Source organism: Callospermophilus lateralis, chromosome 17 (assembly GCF_048772815.1).
Source record: "Callospermophilus lateralis isolate mCalLat2 chromosome 17, mCalLat2.hap1, whole genome shotgun sequence".
In the NCBI taxonomy this organism is placed as follows: Eukaryota; Metazoa; Chordata; class Mammalia; order Rodentia; family Sciuridae; genus Callospermophilus; species Callospermophilus lateralis.
In genome coordinates, this window is record NC_135321.1 from 19989954 (window position 1) to 20014605 (window position 24652).

General features: G+C 36.9%; 1 protein-coding gene across 2 annotated transcripts in view; it reads left to right on the plus strand.

The window, feature by feature from the left end:
• The first annotated feature begins 258 nt into the window (after positions 1-258).
• Positions 259-24652, plus strand: part of Mbd2 (methyl-CpG binding domain protein 2) — a 70869-nt gene continuing 46475 nt past the window's right edge. Inside the window, exons 1-2 of one of the 2 annotated variants that reach the window (XR_013089034.1) lie at positions 259-930; positions 16973-17132. Coding sequence is in view for 1 of the 2 variants with exons in the window: in XM_076836988.1 (XP_076693103.1) it covers positions 383-930; positions 16973-17132 (708 nt within the window). In the remaining variant the exon portion in view is untranslated. The remainder of the gene's footprint in view (positions 931-16972; positions 17133-24652) is intronic. The other variant, XM_076836988.1, reaches the window with a different exon arrangement.

Below are 24652 nucleotides of genomic sequence, written 5' to 3' on the forward strand. Positions count from 1 at the left end.
ACCACCGCGAAGTTAACCCCTTTGGAAACGCCGTAGCCGCAGTCGGCTAGACACCGTCCCCGGCGACTCGGGCGACCCGCCTTCCGGGCCCAGCGCGCCTCGTGGGGACTGGGGGCCGGAAGGGCGCGGCCGAGGGCAAAGAGGGCGGGGACCGGGGGCGTGTCCCCGGGGAGGCGGAGACAACATGGCTGCCCCGAGCGCTTGGAGGACCTAAGAGGCGGCGGCCAGGGCCACGCCCCGGGCGGGAGGGCCGCTCTGTGCGCGCCCGCTCTATGATGCTTGCGCGCGTCCCCCGCGCGCCGCGCTGCGGGCGGGGCGGGTCTCCGGGATTCCAAGGGCTCGGTTACGGAAGAAGCGCAGCGCCGGCTGGGGAGGGGGCTGGATGCGCGCGCACCCGGGGGGAGGCCGCTGCTGCCCGGAGCAGGAGGAGGGGGAGAGCGCGGCGGGCGGCAGCGGCGCTGGCGGCGACTCCGCCATAGAGCAGGGGGGCCAGGGCAGCGCGCTCGCCCCGTCCCCGGTGAGCGGCGTGCGCAGGGAAGGCGCTCGGGGCGGCGGCCGTGGCCGGGGGCGGTGGAAGCAGGTGGGCCGGGGCGGCGGCGTCTGTGGCCGGGGCCGGGGCCGTGGCCGTGGCCGTGGACGGGGCCGGGGCCGGGGCCGGGGCCGCGGCCGTCCCCCGAGTGGCGGCAGCGGCCTTGGCGGCGACGGCGGCGGCAGCGGCGGCTGCGGCGTCGGCAGCGGTGGCGGCGGCGCCCCCCGGCGGGAGCCGGTCCCTTTCCCGTCGGGGAGCGCGGGGCCGGGGCCCAGGGGACCCCGGGCTACGGAGAGCGGGAAGAGGATGGACTGCCCGGCCCTCCCCCCCGGATGGAAGAAGGAGGAAGTGATCCGAAAATCTGGGCTCAGTGCCGGCAAGAGCGATGTCTACTACTTCAGGTACCTCCCTGGGGGCGGGGAGGGGGCCGCGGGGTCAGGCCGAGGTCAAGGGTCAAGAGCTGGCCAGGTCCGGGGATGCAAGCAGGGGCCCCAAGGGTATGTGGCAAGGACTGGCAGGCCTGGTAGTGGAAGGTGTCTGGAACCCTTGGGTGAGATTGACCCTAGCATAGTGAGAGGTGGAGTCTGAAAGGTAAGGGTGTCTTAGGTCCAGGCGTCAAGGAAGATAGTTTTGAAGAAAGGGTTACTCTAGCAGGGATGGTTAGTACACTGAAGGGTTAAAAAGAAGGTGTAATTCATCGAAACTATAAAACACAGTCACCGTTGGCTCTCGTCCTAGCCTGTCCTAGATTCATCATCACAAGAGTTGTTTAATCATGCACATGTAGAAGAATTAGCTGTCTACAGGAACAAGATTTCAGTACTTGGTGGCATCCAGGAAAGTTTCATATGAAGTAGCCACTTAGAATGCCTGAAGTTTTTTGGAGCTCTTTGGTGTTGCAGAAGGTGTTCTCTTTTGACATCGGAAACACTGTATTAAGTTGTTAGAAGCCTAGACCAGCATTTGTCCCCCAGGGAACATTTGGCAAAGTCTGGAGACAATTACGCTTCTCACACCTGGGAAGGGACTGCTACTGGCATCTAGCGGATAGAGGCCAGAGATGCTATCCTATAATACATACGCCAGCCCCCGCAATAAAGAATTATCTGCCCCCAAATGTTACCAGGGTAAGGTTGAGAATTCTGGTTTAAATACTTAAGGGCTTTCCACCTTAATGTAGTCTTGCAATCCTGTGGTCATGATGTTCATGTCCTTAGTTTGTCTAATAGTAAACTCAGGAAACTGTGGTCATCGATACTATTGGAATTATAAACAAATTTGTGGAATTGTATTATAAATAAGTTTAAGGAATTTTCTTATAAACCTTTCCATTTAGAGAAGAGTATACACATGTTGTATCCAGTGGTTTGGAGGGCCGAATTTATGGACTGAAGCATATTTCGGGAACATGTTTGAGTGTTGGAGCCAGTTAGCCATCTGAATAATGTTATGAAGGATTTCTCTTCTGTCATTCTACTGGGAAAATGTGTATATACATATAATATAATGTTTATGAATTGCGAGTACTCAAATAGATTTAAAATAGTTACACCAACGTCTGTACATAAGTACATACAAGAATGAGTACTGTTGAGTTAGTGTTGATACTTTTTTTTGGTGGTGATTCCCGGGATCAAACCCCGGGCCTCTGGCATCTGTAGACAAGTGAACTGTCTGTTCACTCCCTGAACATTTTCTTGATGGCTGTCAAATGTATGGATGAGTAGTTTCCGTAAATTCAGCTCACCCTTTTAAGTTAAAAAACTATAAAAAAGTTGATGCTGCACTAGAATTTATATTTTAACTTGAGACCACACATCTTGAAATCTGAAATGATAAAATGAAAAACTTTTAAAAACATATGAGTGATTATTTTGAATTTCCCTATGATTAAATATTTGATTTAATGCTATAAAAGTTTTTGTAGTTAAAAAAAAGTTTCTTTTCCCAAGTTCATTTGTTTCATGTAGTGCTATTCACAATTGTTCAATTTTATGTGTTCTTTCATTTATAGCACATTCTGTTTTCTAAGTAGGCAGTCTGTATAACCTTCTGTGAACTGTGGGCTGATGTAGGCAATTACATTTGACAAGAATATTCTGTGTCTGGGTTTGAACTCCTTGAGGTCTAGTTGCAGTTGAGCATCTTAAACTTTCAATTTCACATCCTGTGGCGGTTCTCTTGGGATATAGTTTGTTTGGTTTTGGGGTGATGTATTTGTTCAAACTAACTTTTGGTTATTGCAAAGTGTTTCTCTCCTCTCTTCCCTCTCAGTGCCCTCTCTGGGGGCACCGTGACACATGCCTGTAGTTACAAATACTTGGGTGGCTGAGGCAGAAAATCTGTTGAGCCAAGGAGTTCAAGGCCATCCTGGGCAACATAGCCAGACCCTGTCTCTAAAATAACACAGCTAGAACTTTGGGCTAGGGGGATAGCTCCATGGTAGAGTGCTGCCTAGCATGGTCAAGGCCCTGGTCTTGATCCCCAGCGCTGCAAGAAAATAGAAAGGTTGTTGTGCACATTTCAAATGTGGTTAAAACATTTACTTGAGCGTGTTGTCAATTTTTTTTTTGGGCGGGGGACAATGGGGATTGAACCCAGTATTTTGAACATGCTAGGCAAAGGCTCTACCACTAAGTTACACTGCCAGCCCTTTTTATTTTCCAGACAGCATCTTGCTAAGTTGACCAGGCTGGCCTTGAATTTATGATCTTCCTGCCTCAGTCTCCAGAGTAGCTGAGGATTACAGACATGTGCCATTGTGCTCGGCTGTTAAAATTTTTATACAAATGTGGTAAATATTTTATGGCAGAAAAATCTGATAGAATTGATTTAAAACAAACTTTCTAAGCAAATTAATCTTAAGGCAAATCAAAGACCATTTTAGTGATAATTACTGATAGTCCTTTTTATGAGATGCTGCAGAATAATTTGCTTTTTACTTGTTTATGCAAAATGGAAAGGACACATTGAACAGAGTTCTGTTACTTGTGTTTTGTTCAGGTTTAGAAAGAGAATTGTCTATAGTTTATTGACTGCCTACAAAGTCTTAGTCTCAGAATTGTTAATACCCTATCTTGATTTCCTTCTGAGAGGTTACTTTCTGAAACAGTAGAATAATATGTAGCATGGTGTGACAGCAATGTAGTAATTACTTTTACTTGTGACTTCAGCTTTCTGTGATGAATGATGGTAGTCACCTATTTATTTTAAAAGAGGACAAATTATTTTTCAACCCACAGTGTTGCGTTTTACACACTAGTGTCCCCATGTGCACCCCCCTCTTGAAAAAAACCAATAGATCACAAAGCCTCTGTCATATTAAATAGATGGGTTTAAAAGTGAACTCTGTTGTTAATGAACACCTGCCCTCAGTTTTTCACACAGATTCTGATAATGGTATCCCCTGAATTAGCCTGCCCCTGGGGAAATTAATTTAAACTAATCTGTGCCTATTAACATAGGGTGTGGCTGACACTTGTTAGTTGGACTGAATTTAAGCTCATGGAGAAAGCTTCATATTTTGGTAGAATATTTTTTGGTTGCTTCTTGAAATTGCCAAGTTCTAATAGGAGGGCATGGCTCTGGTTCCAGTTAAGCAATATCACTATGCCTTCTATTAGGATTCTTGATAGTGTTATGGCAGTTCATATATCATCCAAAGTTTTTTAAAAGGATGTAGCTTGATAAAAAAATTATCAAGCCCATTGCTATAGTTTCTGAAAAAGTTCATTGCCATCATTTGAACCCATCATTTGAAGAGTAATTTTCTAACTGGTCTCCTAGATCATATCATTTCTAGTTTTGGCCTCCCTATATAAGACTTGATCATTGGTAGTTTTGAACTATTTTCCTCCTCATAGGATCCTTAAATAACTCTCACTTGCCTTTTTTAAAGTCACATCTAAACTTGTGTTTTAGAGTCTAGGTTGTAACTGGGGGTCATGATAAACTGTTACAGTTGCTGTCACAACATATCATCTGTTTGGATATTGAAAACATAGTAGTAAACATTTTTGATTCTTTTTTTTTTTTTTTTTAAAGAGAGTGAGAGAGGGGGAGAGAGAGAGAGAATTTTAATATTTATTTTTTAGTTATCGGCGGACACAACATCTTTGTTTGTGTGTGGTGCTGAGGATCGAACCCGGGCCACATGCATGCCAGGCGAGCGCGCTACCACTTGAGCCACATTCCCAGCCCCATTTTTGATTCTTAAAAAAGTTATGATGCGTTTGTAGAGAACACTTCTCTGGGGGAAAAAAGGTCCAGTGGAACCAGAGACTTAAAGTAAATGCAGTGAGCATAGGCATAAGAAGAAAAATTTAAAAAGATTTCGAATTCTTGATCTGGAAAGAGGACTCAGATTCGATTGAGGTCTATAAAATCATGAGTGATCTTAATAAAAATAGGAGCATAGTGAAGGCAGCAGAGCCTAGGAATTGAGGGACATGGAGGTGGTATTCCAACTCCTCAGTGATGAGTGGTGCCACCTTAAACAGTTGTAAGATGGGTATGATTGTTACCTGTACCTCATATAAATTTGTAGATCTCTTGAAGCTTTAGACATATTTAAGGACTAACTAAGAAAAAACAATTCTTAATAGCTAACCCCAGTTGTATGGATTGTACATATAAATAGGTTTAAAATTTGTAGAGGTATATTCCACTTGTTATTAAAGACTGGTATTATGCTTTGAAGGTCTGAGTTCTGAAACATCAAGGATGTCAAAGTCTAACCAAACTTCCATCATTTCTTTTGTGTTTAAAAATAAAAACAAAAACCCAAACAGTCTTCTGGATAATATTTGTAGAAAACTGGTTGAATGGACCAGGGGAGTGAATGTGACCGTTGTTACAGTTCTTAAATATCTTTATTATTAAAGTCATGTTAGATTTCAGTAAAAAGACTTCCCCATGTTATGTATTGAACATCTCTAATCCAAAAATCTGAATTTGAAATGCTTCAAAATCTGAAAATTGCAGACAAAACAATATAAGTGGAACTTTCCATGCCTGACTGCATATAATAGATCACAGTCAAAATGCACTAAAATTATTGCATAAAATCACCTTCAGGCTCTGTGTATAAGGTGTTATGAAACAAATTAATTTTATGTTTAACCTTGGGTCCCATCCCGAAAGTTTGTCATCATTGTATATGTAAATACTCCAAAACCTGAAAAAAAATCTAAAATTAGAAATACTTCTGATCTCTGGCATTTTGGATAGGAGATGCTTAGCCTGTATATTCTTTTGTTTATTTATTTTTAGTTACTGGGGATTGAACCCAGGGGCACTGTACCATTGAGCTATATCCTCAGCCTTTTTTATTTTTGCTGAGGTAGGGCACTAAGTTGGTTGGGTTTCTCAAAACTGCTGAGGCTGGTTTCCAACTTGGTGATCCTCCTGCCTCAGCCTTCTGAGTTGCTGTGATGACAGGTGTTGGGAAGTTTGCACAAGGCAGTGAAGTAATAAGCTGGAGGTTATACTGCAGGTAAATGCAGAGGTAGAATCCTGAAACGGGTTTTAACTTCAGAACTCAGAACTCTTAACTACTTTTTTGTGCTGCCTAGAATAAAGTTCTCTACTCATATTCTCAAACATTGCAACACCTCATGTCTAATCTATTTTATTGAGCTTGGTGTGCAACTAGAATAATGTAATTATTTACTATTATATTCGAATCCTGAAGATGGCAAATGATAAATTTGATAGTGAAGCCATTGTACCAAAGGATAACCTTCCAGCTTTATGTAATACTGGAAGAAAACAATGAAAACTAGTAGTATATTAACATAATTAAAGAAATATTCTGGGTAATATAAATGATCAGTTTGTTCAGGAATATTTTGTCTCTGATTTATGTTAGGAGTAATGCTATTATTTCTCAGATATTCAGATAGGCAGCACATGCCCTAAGGAGCAAGCTGTAGGTTTTCATTTTAAAAGCTTTCATTTAAATTAGAAAAAACCAAATTGTTGCTTGTAGACTGAATTTAGCTTCATCTCATGATAGTTTTATATGGGTTGCTGAAGAAATTTATTTACTGCTTTCAGAGTTGAGATAAAGTTGAAATGTACCATAAAGATCTTTTTTTTTTTTTTTGGTACTGGGGATTGAATTCGGGAGCACTCAACCACTAAGCCACATCCTCAGCCCTATTTTTTATATTTAGAGACAGGGTCTCTCTGAGTTGTTAAGCACCTCACTATTGCTGAGGCTGGCTTTGAACTCATGATCCTCCTGTCTCAGCCCCTGCACCCTCAGCTGCTGGGATTACAGGTGTGCACCACCACGTTTGGTCCTAAAGATCTTTTAAAGGGCGCTTAACAACTGAGCCACATCACCAGCCCCTTTTATTTTTTATTTTAAGACACTGTCTTACTAAGTTGCCTAGGGCCTCTACAAATTGCCAGGGCTGACTTTGAACTTGTGATCCTCTGGCCTCACGTTTTCAAGCCACTGGTATTACAGGTGTGCACCACCATACCTGGCCTAAAGACTAATTTTTAGACAAGTTCTGTAGTTGGAGAGAGGAAAGGAATCAAAATATTAGTTATGAGCTTGTTTAATTATACAAAGTTTGGCATGCTTTTGTTTTATTCCTCTTGATATTGTATGTATGATTGAAGCTTGGGTCCAGAAATGAAAGATACCGGTGTGGTGTGAATACTTCTCCATTAGCTATACCAGCACATCTTTTTGTGATATGCTAGAGGAATTTTTGTTGAGGTGCAACATTGCCATCTGTCCTACATCTGATTTTTAGAATCTGACATGCAAAAATCTCACCTGCCACAATACCCGCAATACCTGTATTAGAGGAAATACATAGCTCAGAGGGAACTGATGCATATGCATTCTAAAAATAATCTCCAACTGAAATTGATGGATGATTTTTAAAAATTACTTTTAAAATTTTATTTGTAAGATATAGTCATTTTTAAAATAATTTAATTATTGGAACAAAAGTGGTGGTTTGCAAAGTGAAACTGATGTCAAAAATTTTTTTAGTGGGGATAATAATTCATAATTTTTAAAATTATCTTTGGGATCTTCTAAAGACCTAATAAGCTGTCAACTCTTATTTCATGGACTTGTTGTTTGGCCTGAAATTAATACCCTTTGTAGCTCTTCCTTATTGTTCTTTTATTGCCCTGAGCCATTTCCACTGAGAATTGAGTAGGAAATTTGTAAAGGGAATTTTTATTTAATTTTATCAGAACTTCTCAAAATTAAATTTCCAATGAAGGAAAATAAGAAGTATGGAATAGAATAAAATTTAAGTAATATCTGGGATCTCATCATTTGGCTGTCTTCATTTTCATTATAATATAAATTCAAATTCATTAGTTTGGGAAAGCGATATAACTTAACTCTGTGGATATAATATAAAATTTAAAAATAAGATATAAAATATAAAAATCCTATTTTAAAACTGAATTCTTATTAGCACTTGTCAGGTTTATTTATTTTGGCACTGGGGATTTAACACAGGGGTACTTTACCACTGAGCTCCATCCCTAGTCCTTTTTGGTTTTTATTTTGAGACAGGGTCTCACTAAGTTGCGGAAGGCCTCCCTAAATTGCTAAGGCTGATCTTGTACTCATGATCCTCCAGTCTCAACTTCCCGAGGCTAGGATTACAGGTATGCACCTAACATTTGTTAGGAAGTATTATGAGTGATTTACAAAAAGTGAGATGATGAACAAATCCCCTTTTAAAGATTTTTTTTTTCTTACTGAATGCTGTTTTTTGGTGTTCTTTTTCCATTTTTCTTTTTATGCTGCAAGTATTCACAGAGTAAGGAAGAATATCCTTAAAATTCTTTTTAACAAGGCTTTGTTGGTTTTAAAAAACCTTTCTCAGAGGCTGTTGGAGGACCCCCCTGCAACATGTCATTTTGAGTGTAATTCTGTTAATGCTTACATTTGCTGTAATAACTAGTTAGCACATCTTTGTCATCTACCAGATTCAGAAACTCCCTGGTTAGGGAGTTGGTTGGATTCAGTTTTGAATCTTCAGTATTTAATATGGTCTCTGGTATGTGGAAGTTTGGTATTATCTTGCTGAATGAAGCAAATAGTTAATATGTTTCTCTGTTAAATATGGAAGACTGGTGGGTTAATGCTGGCTATAGATGGGCTGTCCTGTGTCCCCTTGCTCTACCCAGCGTCTGCCTTGTGCCAAATCAGCTATACAGATATTGAGTAGCTGAAGTAAATGTTATTTTACTTTAAATTTGTGTGTTTGTAATATTTATTTGTATTATTAGTATTTATTTATATCGTATATATGTAGATTTTTAGACACGAAGGGAGCTATAGAATTTTTATTTCTTTTTTAATATTAGAAAGCATTCTTTTATTCTTTGCTTGAAAAGAATAAAATTCAAAAATTGCTTTTGAATTATTTTGGAGGATAATATTGCTTTGGCTATAATTGTGAAAGTGCTGGTTATATACAGTATGTTAAAAGCGGAGTGAGCTACAATAAAACGATATAAAAATGAAGTAGAAGTGGATACACAAAATACATGTTGCAACTTTTTATTATTAGATTCCATAGTCATATATTTACTTGTCAAGTTAACTGCAGTCTCTAAATGCTTCCCATGTACTTGTGAACTTATTTGAGCCCTGATTTAGAATAAAGAATGGGGACTTTGGATTCAGAACAGTGGGATTTGAATTGTGCTTTACTGTTTTAATGTGAACACGTTTTTAATTTTCTATAAACTTCTGATTCCTTAAATATAAATTAAGGGTAAGAATTCTGCATCATGGAGTTTTGAGATTAAATGAATACATGTAGGGCATTTAGTATGAATAGATAGATGGTAGATAGTCAGGTCCATAAAATTTTAGTTCCTTTTTCCTCACTTAATTTAACCAATCAAGTAGAAGCATGTGCTTAGTAATTATGTGAAGACTTAACAGTATTTTATTATGTTTTGAAGTGTAATTGTGATTAGAGCAAATTTTAGACTATAAACATTTTTCAGGGCTTTACAAAATAATACACTTTTTGTTATGAGCAATTTGTGCTCCATGTAGAAAATGTAGAATAGTCTGGAGAAGAAAATGACAATCATTATAGTCCCCCAAAGAACTACTGTTAATATTTTAACAGTGTTTTTCAGTCTGTTTTTAGAAACATTTGTCTGTGCATATATGTATATATTTTGTGTGTGTGTGTGTGTGGGGGTACGTAGACACATGCTTTTTATTAAGGGAACATTCATACATGTAAAAGTAGATAGGAAAGTATAATGAATTCCCCATACTTATTCAGTTTTAACTGTTATCGACTCCTGGCAAATCTTGTCTTATCTCAACTCACCCCCAACTATATTTTCACATAATTCTTAAACATTTAATTTCTTCTGACATTTCTGTGGCAGTGTCTCATCCCTAATTTAAAATAAACAGTATTTTTCTTTTTTATTTTCGGAAAACAAGAGCCTTAAAGCAGTGGTATAAAATTAGTTAGTATCTGCATTTTTCATTTTCAGATTTTAGTCAACCTGGTCTTTTATTTTTTCTTATTAAACCAGATGTAGAGGTGTCATAATTAGCTACAGTAATATACTCTTTGTAATTTTTGTCACATTAAGTGCTACTTTATGGAATGAAATGATATTGGTACAGAATTTGGTTTATTTCTTTTATATCTTATAAAATTGTGACTTCCTTGAACATTAATGTTGAAGAAAAAGAGGAATACTGTCACATCTTATCAGCAGCCAAATAAAGAAATTTTTCCTAATTAATAATGTATAGTTCTCCACCTCCATCCCCACAGCCAAGGAAATTGTTTAATGATCAGATATACTTGTGCAAAATCTTGATATTTTTAAAAACCGCTTTCCTGTTTTCAGGGAAAAGAGCTTGCATGATTTTTAGTTTACATTAAAATATTTTATTGTAGAATTTGTTAAACGTATATTTAAAAGTAGAACTGTACAAAACCATTGTCAACACATGGTCAATCTTACTGCATCCCTGTCACACACAATAAATCCACTACTCTAACCCACCCTTCACTATTTGAAGCAAATCTAACATCATACAATGTAATTCATAAAAAAGTACTTCAATAGCTATCTGTGAAGGTAAGGTTTAAACTTGTGGAAGCTTTATAACCATATGGAGCTGTATTGCAGAACTACAAGAGAAACCAACATTTGCTTGCTGTAGGAAGAATTGAGATTGCTTATTTCTGTGGAGAGTTTTTAGTAGAGATAGGATATTAGATGGAGATCTTGGATATTGGAGGCAAAATCATACCTTGTGGACCATGTAAAAGACCATTTCAAACCATTTAGCCTATACAGGATAGAGTGAATAAAAAATCAGTATGGCTGAAGCAAATGTTACTAGGTAGGAGAAGTGGAAAGTAGGGTTGAATGGTAAAAAGGATGCCAGATGGAAAAGGATCTCAGATGAATTGCTAAGATATTTGGCTTCCTTTTGCTAATGAGGTAAAGTTCGTTGAACATATTTAATTATTTGCAGTATTGGCGTTTGAACCCAGGGTTACTCTACCACTGAACTACATCCCCAGCTCTTTTAAAAAAATTTCTTACTTTGAGACAGGGTCTCCCTAAGTTGCTAAGGCTGGTTTTGAACTTAGGATCCCTCTGCCTCAGTTTCCCAAAATGCTGTGGTTGTAGGTGTGCAACGCTGTGCCTATTTTTAGAAATTTAATTTTTAATCAATATATAAAAATTGTACATATTTATGGGATTATTTTATTTTAAAATTAAATTTATTTTAACTGATAACATGAAAACTACAATACAGATTATACCTACATTTTTAAAATCAAATTTACATTGAAGGCTTTTAAAGAGGAACTGTGATCAAAGTGGTATTTTATGAAGAGGAGTATGGATAGCTAAGAATGGGAAGAGTCTAGCAAATATTAAATCAGTTAGTCTGTCATGGTTATTTAGATCTGAGATGATAAAGACATGTACCCGGCAGTAGCAATGGAAATAAAGGATGGGCCCAGGGTGATTATTTAATAACTGATCTGACATGGGAGGTAGAAATGACATAAGATAAATCATACAATATAAGAATAGATAGGGGCTGGGGATGTGGCTCAAGCGGTAGCGCGCTCGCCTGGCATGCGTGCGGCCCGGGTTCGATCCTCAGCACCACATACAAACAAAGATGTTGTATCTGCCAAAAACAGAAAAATAAATATCAAAAAAGTTCTCTCTCTTTCTTTCTCTCTCTCTCTCTCTCTCTCTCTCTCACCTCTCTCTTAAAAAAAAAAGAATAGATAGAAATATGTCAGAAACATAATAAAAAAGGGGCTTAGGATGGTCTATTTCAAAATGTACATTTAAAGGTCACGAGGAAAAGAGTTGTGAAGAGGGGAATGATGATATTTTAGTTTTTTTTCGTTGTGTGTGTTTTGATTTTGATTTCTGTTCTTTTATTGATTTGATGGTTTTTCTGATTATAGGTTTTACACTTTAGTACAAAAAGAGTATTCTAATTTCATATTTTTCATGTCTACTAAAATTTGATTTCTGGAGCCAATTATTAGTTAAAAGTTAGGGAAATCTTTTATTTGAACAGTTAACTTGTAAGCTAACAAGTACAGCTTAACACATAAAAAGGTTAAAAAAATTAGAAAGTTGATGTTTCTTTAGTCTCAAATTTCCGTTGCTGTAGAATTTTTAGTGTTGGAACTTTTAGTTAAAGGGATAGTTGAAGACTGTCATTTCACATACACAAAGCAGGTCTTCTGAAGATATACTTTTTATGTCATTCAACCGGCAACTTAGTTGTCTAGCTCAGGCAGTGATGAAGACAGGTAAGTCCACAGTGTGATAAAAAGTATGAATACCACTAAATTAAGGTGACTAGTTTAAGTATTCTGGTGTCTTGGTTGCATTTTTTTTAGATCTGAATGTTTGACATCAGATAAAATTTCTTTTTGAGAATTTGTATTTATAAAGATACCCTAAGATGGAGTTGGGTTTAAGAATTGCTTTAAACAGTTTAATTGAAATGAAGCAAGGTTCAGTGTTCTTATATGAACTGGAAAAGTACAATTCAATTTTGATTTTCTATTAGTCCTTGTCTTTAGGGTATTTTAATAATGGGTAGCAGAAATTAAAGGTGTGATCACAAAGGTGTTAGTTCAGGAATGGCATATCAAAAGGGCAGTTGACAGGGAATTTTTCTGTGTGGTTGAAAGTGAAACAGTATTTTATTACTGGGATTAGAAGTAATCACTTTGGGCAGAGAAAGCTGAAAATGACTAATATCCTTCACCAAACTACCAGACTTAAAAAAATAATTTCCTCACATTATGAATTGATACTTTAAGAGTAAGTAACAGTCACTTTTGTAAGTCCTGGTGTTTCTGAGATTGGGACCTAGAACAGTCATCTTAGAGGGCAGTTAGGTGGTAACTTAATCGTTCTGGGTCAGACCAGAGCTTATGTCCTCAGTTTTTGACTTCCAGGGTCAATCTGCAGTTGTGCAGATGGTCTGTATCTCATGGGTAGATTTATTTTTGAACTATACCCTGAGACTTGTTCTATTGCTTGTCTTCATCTCTTTCAGAGCAAGGTCTCTGGTCTTAACATTTCTTGGGGAAGCTAGGCTGACTCTTCTTAAAGAACTGAACAAAAGTTAGAGTAGTCATAGAAGAGAGGATGGCTAGTTCTGTTTTTTTTCCTCCTCTTTTTTTTTTTTTTTTTTTTTTTTTTGGGTACTGGGGATGATTGAGCCACAGGGGTGTTTTACTGCTGAACTACATTCCCAGTCCTATTATTTTTTTGAGAGAAGTCTTGCTGAATTGATGAGGCTGGCCTCAAACTTTGGCTCCTTCTTCTTCAGCCTTCAGAGTTGCTGGGGTTATAGGCATGTGCCACCATGCCTGGCTTGTTCTGTATTTTTTTTTTTTTTTTCCTGAAGACAGCATTTAATGCATGACAGATTACTATAGCTGTCCAAATACAAATGCTTCATAGAATTCTATTTTTTAGTCATAGGAGGTAGTAACAGAATGAGTAGGAATGTACTAGTTGTCAGTTGATAGTCCAATGCTTTTGGATATGCTAGTAGTTAAAACTTGACTTGAACCTTTTTTTTTTCATTAACAATTTCTTTGTGTAGTATGTCAGGCATTTTTTAAAAATAATGCCTTGATATTTTAAAAAAATAGTAAACATTGGAATGATTTTAAGCCACGTTAAACTACTAATTTTGGTCTTTAATTTATGGAATCACATTTGATTAATATAGCCTTTGCTTGTCTTTTTGACTTTGAAGATCCAACCCAGGGCCATGCATGGTGCTAAGCTACAACTGAGCTGCAGCCCCAACCCAATATAGCTTGTGAAGTTCTTAGGTACCTATTTACATTTTCTTGGCTTGAGGGAGAGGTGTCGAAAATGGATATGTCTCACATGAATTTTGTTCCATAGAGCAGTGTAGTGGTGAGGCTCTAGTAGGGTTTCAGATGCAATAGGTACTTGACATTTCAGCTGTTACATAAAAAAATTACTTATTACAACTATATGCCAAAATCAGTAGTGCTTATCTTTTTGGCAAAAGTTGCTGCCTGAATGTTTCCTTCTGGAAAATTTGTCAGTCAAATCAGGGTCTACTCCTGAGCTCACCTTTTTATTGCACTACAGAGATCTTTTGAGGGAAACCTGATTAGACTTGAATTTTATTTTGTGGAGAGATTTTTTTGTTTTCATTTTTGAAGCACATTGAATAGTTTATCAGAATCCTCTTTACTAGTAACTTGAACATCTGATGATAAAGGCTACAATGAGTAGTCTAGCTTAATTAAAATAATAATTATATAAGTGACCTAAGAGCAGAGAAATTTTCACCAATTTTTCAAATTCGTTTGGATCTTTTATTACTATTCTATTTCTTTTGAAGTATAACATACTAACCATAAAAATATTTTCCAGTTTAATTTTCAAAATTTCATGCAAAATAATGTTTAAGTAAGCATGGTGTTTATCATTTCATTGTGTCTGCAAATGAAAACCACATCCTTTCTTATTCAGTTGATGGTTTCTTGCTCTCAGAAAGTTACCTTGTTCAGTACTATCATGTGTATGATGTTTGAGGGTTTTAAAAAGTGGCATCAGGGTCTGGGGTCATGGCTCAGGGGTAGAGCACTTGCCTGGCATGTGTGAAATGAGGCACAGGGTTCATTTCTCAGCACCACATATAAATAAATAAAAATCCATTGACAACTAAAAAAATATTTAAAAAAATGTGGCATCATAATTTCTGGTTGTTGGACTCATTTAGGAAATGTATAGAAATTGTAATGAAATAGACTTGTGAGCTGGGTGTGGTGGTTTACACCTGTAATCCCAGTGGCTCAGGAAGCTGAGGCAGGAGGATTTTGAGTTAAAGCCAACCTCTGTAATTTAGTGAGGCCCAAATCAACTCATTGAGATCCTGTCTCTAAATAAAATTTTAAAAGGGATATAGTTCAGTGGTTGAGCACCCCGGGTTCAGTTCCCAGTACCAATAAACAAACAAACAAATAAGTATTGCAGAAGATAGTAGAATTATTTTAAACTTGAATTGGAGAGTAATAGAAGGCTTATGAGGAGAGGTGACATGTTGGCATGATTTGAACAGCAAAGGTATATGACATATTTTGGTGACTTTATTAGAATCACAGCACCAAGGCTTGTAGGAAAAGAATCTGGGAAGTAAATATTAAAAACTTTTAAAAGTCTTATTAAGGATGTGAAGCTATTTTGTCAGCACTGAGGAGACTCTGAACATTTAGAACTTGAATTTGGTACTGGTTATGTGGCTTATGGAGGGGAACAGTGAAGAATTGTGATGTGGCTGTCTAGATTGGTGGATTAGGTACTAGGTGGACATTGTTGCTGCTGATAGATGGGAATGCAGAAGATGAGGTTTTGGGGTAGAAGTATGTGGTGGGCAGAGATGATTCAAGTTTTAGACAATATTGAAAGCTATTTGCTATTTTGTGTTACTGAACATTTTGGAAATTAATGTTAGAAATTTGCTATATATGATCCTGTATTCTATCCCTTGGTGTATTTTGGTTGTTACTTCCTTTGTTTTATTCCATTATGTTCTGGTTTTTATTTCCATCTGCTTTTATTATTTTTATTTTGCAGTTCTGGGGATTGAACCTAGAGCCTTACACATTAGGCAAGAGCTCTACTGCTGAGCTACACTCCCAGCCCTTGTTATCTTTTATCTGTTAACTGAATTCTATAGATCTTGAATTTGGTATCAGGAATACTTAGTCATGGGATTGTGGAAAAACAATGTTGATAAGATCTTCGTTTGTCTTAAAGTTTGTGATGACACAGTACTGTAGAATGTGACAAGTGGTGTATACTGGTTTAAACTTGACCCAAAGAGTTGTTTTATTGTTCCAGGGGAATATTTTATTGTTGATTTCTCAGAGTTTTTTTGTTTTTGACTTTCTGTTGACTTTATTTTATAGTGATTAGTTGGTACAAGGTTAGTTTTTAAATATGATATGCTGACTTCTTTTAGAGTTTTTCTGAAATTCTCACAATTTTTTTTCTGGTGATTTATCACAATGACTATACAATTGGTTCAGGAAATTTATTAGATAAGACTTTGAGGGCATTCTTTCTATAAAAAATTTCTTCCAGATTAATTTCTTAAAAGAAAAACTTCAGGAATAATTCTGACACTTCTATAGTTTTCCAGTTTTGGCAATATTTCCTACTCCCAAGATAGGAGTTTGGCTAGCAAAACTAATGTCAGCATTGTATAAACAGGTTCACAGATGTTGGCCTGAGATTTTTTTTTGTCATTTTAATAATTACACTAGGAACATTTAAAATGTCAAAATTCAAGGGTTTCCTATTATAAATGGTATATGCTCAGATCAGACAATATGGAGTCTTTGAGGTTGTGAGTAGTGTTTAAAAAGGGTTATTGATTTCAGAATTTGATCAGAATTTTTTTCTGATGGCTCTTGGCACACACATATATATGTATACTGGTTTATACTTGTGTGTGTACAGTGTGTGTGTGTGTGTGTGTGTGTGTGTAATACTTTTGGAAAAAAACCCAGCATTTTCAGAAGTTAAGTTGAAAAGTAAGTTTGTAATTTTGAAGACAATTTGCATTGTGCATGCTGTTCTATGTATGCAGCTTGTTTGGGTTCTCTGGCAGTTACTGGGTGAGTGACGAGTGGGATAATCTGTAGCAACATCTGTTATATGCCCCAGTGGTGCATCTAAGAGAGTGTTATATTAGATGACACATTGTCTCCTTTCTAATGAAGTTAGAAAGTTTCTTAAAAAATTTTTTTTTAATGTAGCAACATTGGGGGCAGAAAGGAAAGTATGAAGGAAAGACTTATTTAGATATCTATTACTACTGCTTTTGTACAATTAATTTTATCTTTCTTCTAGTCCAAGTGGGAAGAAGTTCAGAAGCAAACCTCAGTTGGCAAGGTACCTGGGAAATACGGTTGACCTCAGTAGTTTCGACTTCAGAACTGGAAAGATGATGCCTAGTAAATTACAGAAGAACAAACAGAGACTGCGGAATGATCCTCTTAATCAAAATAAGGTTGGTTAATTTATTATTGTACCTATATGCTATTTCAAATGCTCTCCAAAGAGTATTTTATGTTGTATTAACGACTGAAATTTTGGCCATCTGAACCTCTGTCCCCTCCTCTCCCAGCAAAACTCTTTGACTTATAAATTGATTTTTTTCCTGTTATTCGGCAGTACCTACACAGAGAGAACCTAAGTACATCATGCAAAGTAGAAAACATTTCGGTATTTCTCTAGGCCAGTATATATTACACTTTTTGATCCATTTGGATTCTATTTACAGAAGATTTCTTTGTTAGTATTAATTGTCCACTTTTTTTTTTTTTTAAAAAAAACTGGGTGCAGTGGCCCACACCTATAATCTCAGCAACTCAGGAGGCTTAGATAAGAGGATTGAAAGTTCCAGGCAACTTAGTGAGACCTTGTTTCAAAAATAAACAGAAAAAGGTGAAGATGTAGCCTAATGGTAGAGTTCTCCTGGGCTCAATCCTTAGTACTACAAAAACAAACAAAACAAAACAAAACAAAAAAACCACAACAATGCCCAGCAAAATTCTTATTGCCTAAAAAGAGGAAAAATTTTAGTGTGTGGAAATATCCTTACCACATACTTCATAATTGTAATTTTCAGGTTCAAAGTTTGAGGAAGGGCAATTTTATATTGACTTTTGATGTTGAAGATGTTGACTCTTGGGCATAATCTCATCCTAGTACTGTGACTGCAGTTTTTTTTCCATTAGCTCTGAATTTTATTGAGCTGTTGGTTGATGGTTTATTGTATAGCAGTGTAAACAGTGAAATTATATTCAAAACCCCAATATCTTTCTTTTCCTTCAAGAGCAACTATAAACATAAAACCCACAAGTGGCCCATTGACTTGTGTAGTACTTATGAGATTGTTTTTCTTGTTTTTATTTTTTCTGGTACTGGGACCGAACCCAGGGTGTTGTTACACATGCTGGGAAAGCACTCTGCCACTGAGGATACCCCCAACCTCTTCTGAAATTGTTTAACCAGATTGCTTCCATCAGTAAGCCAGGAGTTGAAGTTAAAGTCACCATTGTGGATACCTAAGTGGACGATTTTAATAAGTTGATTATCAGTTGTTAAATTGTTTTTCTATAACCACCATTGTGTCACACCACTGGTTTGAAAGAAATGGAGGGAGAAGTCAGGTTTTTCTTTCTTTGCATGTGACTGCTATAATTCTGCAGTCTTTGGAGTCCTGAATGGATTTTAGGAATCCAGAAGCAGTGTAATAGAGTAGAAAGGACTTAGGATTCTGAAGGCATGTTTTGGTGGACTGGCTCTGTTCCTTATTAGTAGATACAGGCATAGGCAACTTTCTTAACTTTTGAGTGCTTTAGGCTTCTCATTTGTAAAATCAAGGTAAGAAAAATTTTCCTTTAGCATAATTGTGAGAAACACATGGACATTTGTGTAAAAACATTTAGCCAAGTATTTAACCTAAGTTAATTCTTTTCCTTTCCCCATTGACCCTTCTCTAAGCTGCTATCTACCTGAGCATTAAGCTACCTTGGCAAACAGTGTTACTTGGTGTTCAGTGTAGTAAACTTTCTGACCTAAGCTGTCTTCTTCCCTGTGTTTTTAACTTTTTCTGAAGGGCATGGGGTCTCTGCTTCAAACTTATTTTTATTAATAATTCAGCTTAATAGTTTGTTTTATGATAGTTGATTTCTAAAAGTTGATATGGAGCGCAGAATACATTGCCTCACATTATGTCTTATATTGATTTCCATAGGGCATTGGCATTTTTGTTTAGAGAGGCAGAATGGGAAGGGGAGATTAAACTGTTTCTGCATTGCTTAACTATGGGGTTAATTTGAGTTAATAGTTATGAGGATATTAAGAAGGATGAAAAATAGTGGTAGGAGTATAGGGTGCTCAAGTTAGCAAAAGTTGGGACCATGTATATGTGAAGGTGATATGCCTATAAGCTGTGATTTATTTTGCTTCTTAAATGTATAAAAGAAAATTAAGATTCATATTTCTGAAACTGCCTTTTGGAAATTCTAATCACAGTGCAGATTCTGCCTATGGAAGGGGCTCAAATATTTATGAAATGAACAGAAAGCCTTCAAATTATCCTATTGTTTCCACAATCACAGTTTAGCTACACTTAGTATAATGTGAAGATTTACTTCCTTGACAGTTATAGTTTATTAAAAACCCAAAACTAATTCGTCTCTTTAGTTTGTGTGCACCTTTCTGCTCTAGCTGCGCTGGACCACACATCATCCTGCACCATGGCATGCACTTTCAAGATTCTGCTTGCTCATATGCTGTTTCCTCTGCTTGGAATGTGCTTCCCCCTTCCCTTCCATCTGGCGAACTCCTCCTCATCCAAGGCCCAGCTCCATTGTCTCCATCTCTGGGAAGCCTGCCCTGCATCCTCCAGGCAGAATAATTCCTTCTTCCATAATGCTTTCCTGATGCTTTGCCATTGTATTTGTGACTTTGTCTGCTTCAATTAGACTGTGAGCTCCATGAGGGCAGGGACCATGTCTTTTTGTTTTTGTATATTTAGTCCAAAGCCTAGCACACGGTAGGTACTTAATAAATGTTGTTTGATGTTTATTTAATATCCACCTCATTCTAGAAATTTATAGTAGTAATAAAAGTATATTAAATAAATTAATGTACCAGACATTATTGGAAATGGCTTTGATTTTCATTGTTTTCTGAAACTTCCTATGGGAATTTTTTGAGGCATAGTCTTATTTTTGTGTGTGAATTTATTTTAGTTACGTAGTCATAAAGTGGAGTTTTTCATTTTTTTAAAGCTAGCTCTCTTTTGGAGTAACACCAACATTAAACATCTCTAATAAGACAGAAAATATGTATAGCAAAATAAACTGAATTATGTCTTTTAAATTATGATAGTATAATATAAAGAAAGATTTAAAATTATTAACAGAACTCTGAGGTAGTGATTTCCTATACAGTTATAAGCCTAACCCAAGCACATCATTAATTGTATTGTTTTTCAGGTTTTTTTTTTTTTTTTAAATTTTTTAAAGAATTAGAGATATAGTCAACAAATAAACTTTGAAAGAGGCTAACTTACAGTTTAAATTGACTAATTATAAGCCAGGATCTTAATGTATCTTCCATTATCAAAGGTGAGTTTACTGGTGATTAGTAATATTTTCAAGCGTGATTGGAAAGATAACTTTTGAAGATCTTGCAGAGTGTGTTTTAATTATTTTAGGATGGGTGAGTGGGATGAAATGGGCATTGTTTTTTGGTTAATAGATATTACTGTTTTTCAGTATCCATTTCTACTTGTCTGAAACTCAATCTTAACTTTACCCTGAAAATCAATTCCGTTCTTGATTATGTTATGTCTTATTGATCTTGTTGCCAGGGCTATAATTATTTCTAGGTAACTCCTGTCTCACCAACTGACAAAGTGGGTTGAACTCTCAAGTAAGTTCCTGATGATATTACATTGAGTTAATAAAAAAACTACAGAAAGATTTCAAGGTCATCAACTCAGAGATGGTATTCAAAGTCACTAGCAGCTTTTTAAGAGCATATTCCAAGAAGAAGTTATAGAGTATCAAATCCAGTGGAATTTTCTGTGATGATGGAAATCTTATAGCCATAGCCACACATGACTGTTGAGTAACACTGTTAGCGTGACTGAAAAACTGTATTTTTAGTATTCTCTTTAAATTTAAATAGCCACATGTGCCTAATGGCAACAGTATTATAGAGCACACTTCTAGGGCTTTGCCTCTCAGTGTGAATAAAGCAATATACTCTTCTCTCCAAAAGCTAAATAATGTGTAGGCATATATGCAGGTTTTGATTTTTCAAAGAGGAAATGTTTCAAGTTTTCAGAAATAAGACTTTTGATATTTTAGGAAGAAAATGGAGATAGAAGCAAGGTGATAGTTTCTAAGAAAATTTAATTTGAAGCACTGTAGGATTGTATAAAGAAGAGTACAGTGGTTCTGGATCAAGACATGTTTACGGAACTTAAAGTAGTTTGGTTTTATTGCTAGAAATTCTTATTTTAATGTTTCAGATGTGTAAATATAGACCAAATTCTTTGTGTTTCCAGCTCTTGACAACATGAAAATTTTATAAATTAAAATGACAAAACTAATAATAATGAAGTTCTCTAACATTAGTGTGACTTATGATGTATTTTACAAATTGCTTATGATATGAAGATGGTACAGAACAATTTTGATTTTGGCTTGACAGTCCTACTAACAGCTTGGAATAACAAGCTTGGAAGACAGTTCTTTCATCACATGTATTTAGAAAAACAAAACAACATATTCTTTTGAATGGAATCACAACATATTCTTTTGAATGGAATCAATTTTTTAAATCTCTTATTCATTTTTCATGAATTATCTTGGTGTGAGGTGGATTATATATGACTGTACCTTAAGTTCTCAACCATTTAAAAGATGTTTATTTTAATTATTTTCACAAACTAATAAAAGTAAAATTTTTTAGGGAGCTCAGATATATCTTGGGACAAACCTGTGCAGTTTGGAAAAAAAAATACCAACTTAGTTGTTGGTGATAAAATCAGATTTGGATGATGGATATAGTTTGGAATGAACTGGATTTGAGAAGGAATGAAACTGGAAGTGAATTACTTGGACTGTTATAGTTCAGAAAAGTAATGATGGCTTGAATTAATGTTGTAGCAGGAGGCGTGGGAGTGGGAGACTCAAGGTACGTGATGATTAAGATTATAGAGAGAGGGAATTTTGCTCATATCTGATAAAATTCTTACTTTGTTCATTGCCATGGTTTGAATGTGGTTTGCCTCATAGAGGTTCATGTGCTAGTTGCTTGGTCCCTACAATAAACGGTTTTGAAGTGGTGGAATCTTAAAAAAAGATGAGGCCTCCTGGAAGGCAATAAGATGATGGAGCTCTATTCTCATGAAGGGATTAATCTGGTCTTGTGGAATGCATTGGGTCTTATCCCAGTTCACAAGAGAACGGGTTGTTGTTACTTATTTTTGGTAACAGGGATTGAACCCAGGGGTGCTTAAGCACTGAGCCATATCCCCAGCCACCCCCCCCCCCTTTTTTTTTTATTTTAATTTTGAGACAGGGTCTCTCTTAGTTGCTCAGGGCCTTGCTAAAATTGCTGAGGCTGCCTTTTTGAACTTGGCGATCCTTCCTGATTCAGCCTCCTGAGTAATCCCATCAGGGATTACAGTTGTGCACCACCACCCTTGGCGAGAATGGGTTGGTATTAAAAGAATGAGCCTGGCCCATGCCTGGTGTCTGACTTCCCTGTTTGCACAGTCCTTTTGCTTGTGGATTGGTGCTTTGTCATATTGTGACACAGGCAGAGTGCCTTCACCTAGCACCATGCTATTTGGACTCTCCAGCCAGTAGAATAAACTTCATTTAATAAGTTAGTAGGCTTTCGATATTTTCGGTATTTTGAAACTGATCAAGTTAGTCACTTGTTGGGCAGGGTTGGATAAGGGTAAAGGAAGAAAAACAAGTTTGGGGATAGAGGAGGAAGATTGAATTAAAATAATTTTGTATTTGTGTTTCCAAAAGGGTCTTGGGGGATCCCCTGGGATTTAGAATTCTTATCCTTTTGGTTTGTCATTGGTTTTCCAGTGTAGGTACAAAGAGAAGAAAGATATTCACAAGATGAAATAATCTTGTGGGGAGTGAGAAGTACCTTCCAGAATCAAGAGAATGTGGTATAACAAAATCCTAGAAAAGAGTTTTGGTAAATGCCATGGAGTGATCAAGGAGGATAAGACTTTGTTTCAAAATTAGAAAGGAGGGGCTAGAATTGTGGTTCAGTGGTAGAGCACCCACCTAGCATGAGTGAGGCACTGGGTTTGATCCTTAGCACCACACAAAAGTAAATAAATAAAATAAATTAAAGAAATAGTAAAAAAAAAAATTAGAAGGGAACTGGTGACCTTTGTGTAACCCTCCTTCAATAGACTGAGGGATCAGAAATCATATTTTCGGTGCCAGAAAGTTTCTGGGAGATGAGAAATTAGAAACGAAATGTTCCTGATTTTATAAAAGTTTTAAAATTTTGATTTGTTATTATTTAGTGAAGTAATGTACATAAATAGTGAAAAGGATTTTCAGTGGAAAATGTCTTTCTCCTTCTCCTATCTCTTAGTAACCTGTCCTCCTGCCTTAAGGAAACTATTGTTAATGAGTTTTTGGTTTCTTTATTTTTAGAGCTTTGCAGCTGCAAATGTTATATATGTGCTTTTTTTTTTTTTTAAACAAAACAAAACAAAAACCCCTTTTCCATAAAAATGGTTAGATTACTCTCTTAGGAAGCTTGAGCAACAGGTAGAACAGATAGGACAATATTCAGAAGAGAATGTACAATAAGGAACATATTCTTTTTCTTTTAAAGCTTGAAAGATCAGATTTTAAGGAACCAATAGAGAAGTGTGTGGTAGAAGTTCTAACCTGAGAGTCTGTGCCTCAGGAAGACCTCTAAGAATCTTTGAATTGCTGGGTGCCATGGCACATGCCTGTAATTCCAGAGGCTTGGGAGACTGAGGCAGGAGGATCTAAAGTTCAAAGCCAGCCTCAGAAAAAGGGAGGCACTAAGCAACTTACTGAGTCCCTCTCTCTAAATAAAATACAAAGTAGAGCTGGGTTCAATCCCCATCACAAAACAAACAAACAAAAAACCCCCCAAAACCTTTGAATTGTGTGCAGTATTTTTTTTTTGTTTGCATTTTTCTAGGGGAGTTTATCTTCATCAGAATCTTAAAGGAATGAAGTTGAAAAACGTTAATAACCACTGACTTTAAAGTAGAAGGAGCAAGGCCTTGACAGATGATGTGAGTGAATAGGCAAGGGACCAAGTCACTTGCTGTAAATCAGATTAGGCCTTTGACTATGTATTTTTTTGGTGGTTACTTTTTTTTTTTTTTTTTTTTTTTGGTAGGGGTGTTGAACTTAGGGCCTTGCGTACTCTAGGCAAGCCTTCCACCACTGAGTTATAGCCTTTTTAGTTATTGGACTGACTTATATCTATCTGGGGGATACCATGACCAATTAGCCACCACTAAAAGGCCTTATGCTAGGAACATTCTGATTGGTAGGACATATTGTGGTAAGAACTGCCTGTTGGCTTCTACCTTCCTAGTAGTCTTCCATCCAAATAATAAACATCATTCCTTCTACCAACATTTCTGGCCAATGGAAAAAGTAGTTGAAATATTTTCCAAAGATATATGTGGGCAATCAGTTTATTAAGGCCTTGCTGAATGGAGTGCCTTCTAGTCACTCCCTGGAAGTGAAAAGGGGAAGTGAATATGTCATGGGTGAAAAATTTAACATTGATAGACCTTGAAATTCTTCCAAGGGGACTGGGGTTGTGGCTCAGTGGTAGCGCACTCGTCTGGCATGTGTGAGGTACTGGGTTTGATCCTCAGCACCACATAAAAATAAATAAATAAATAAACAAAATAAAGGAATTGTGTCCATCTACAACTAAAAAACGTATTTTTTTTTTTAAAAAGAAATT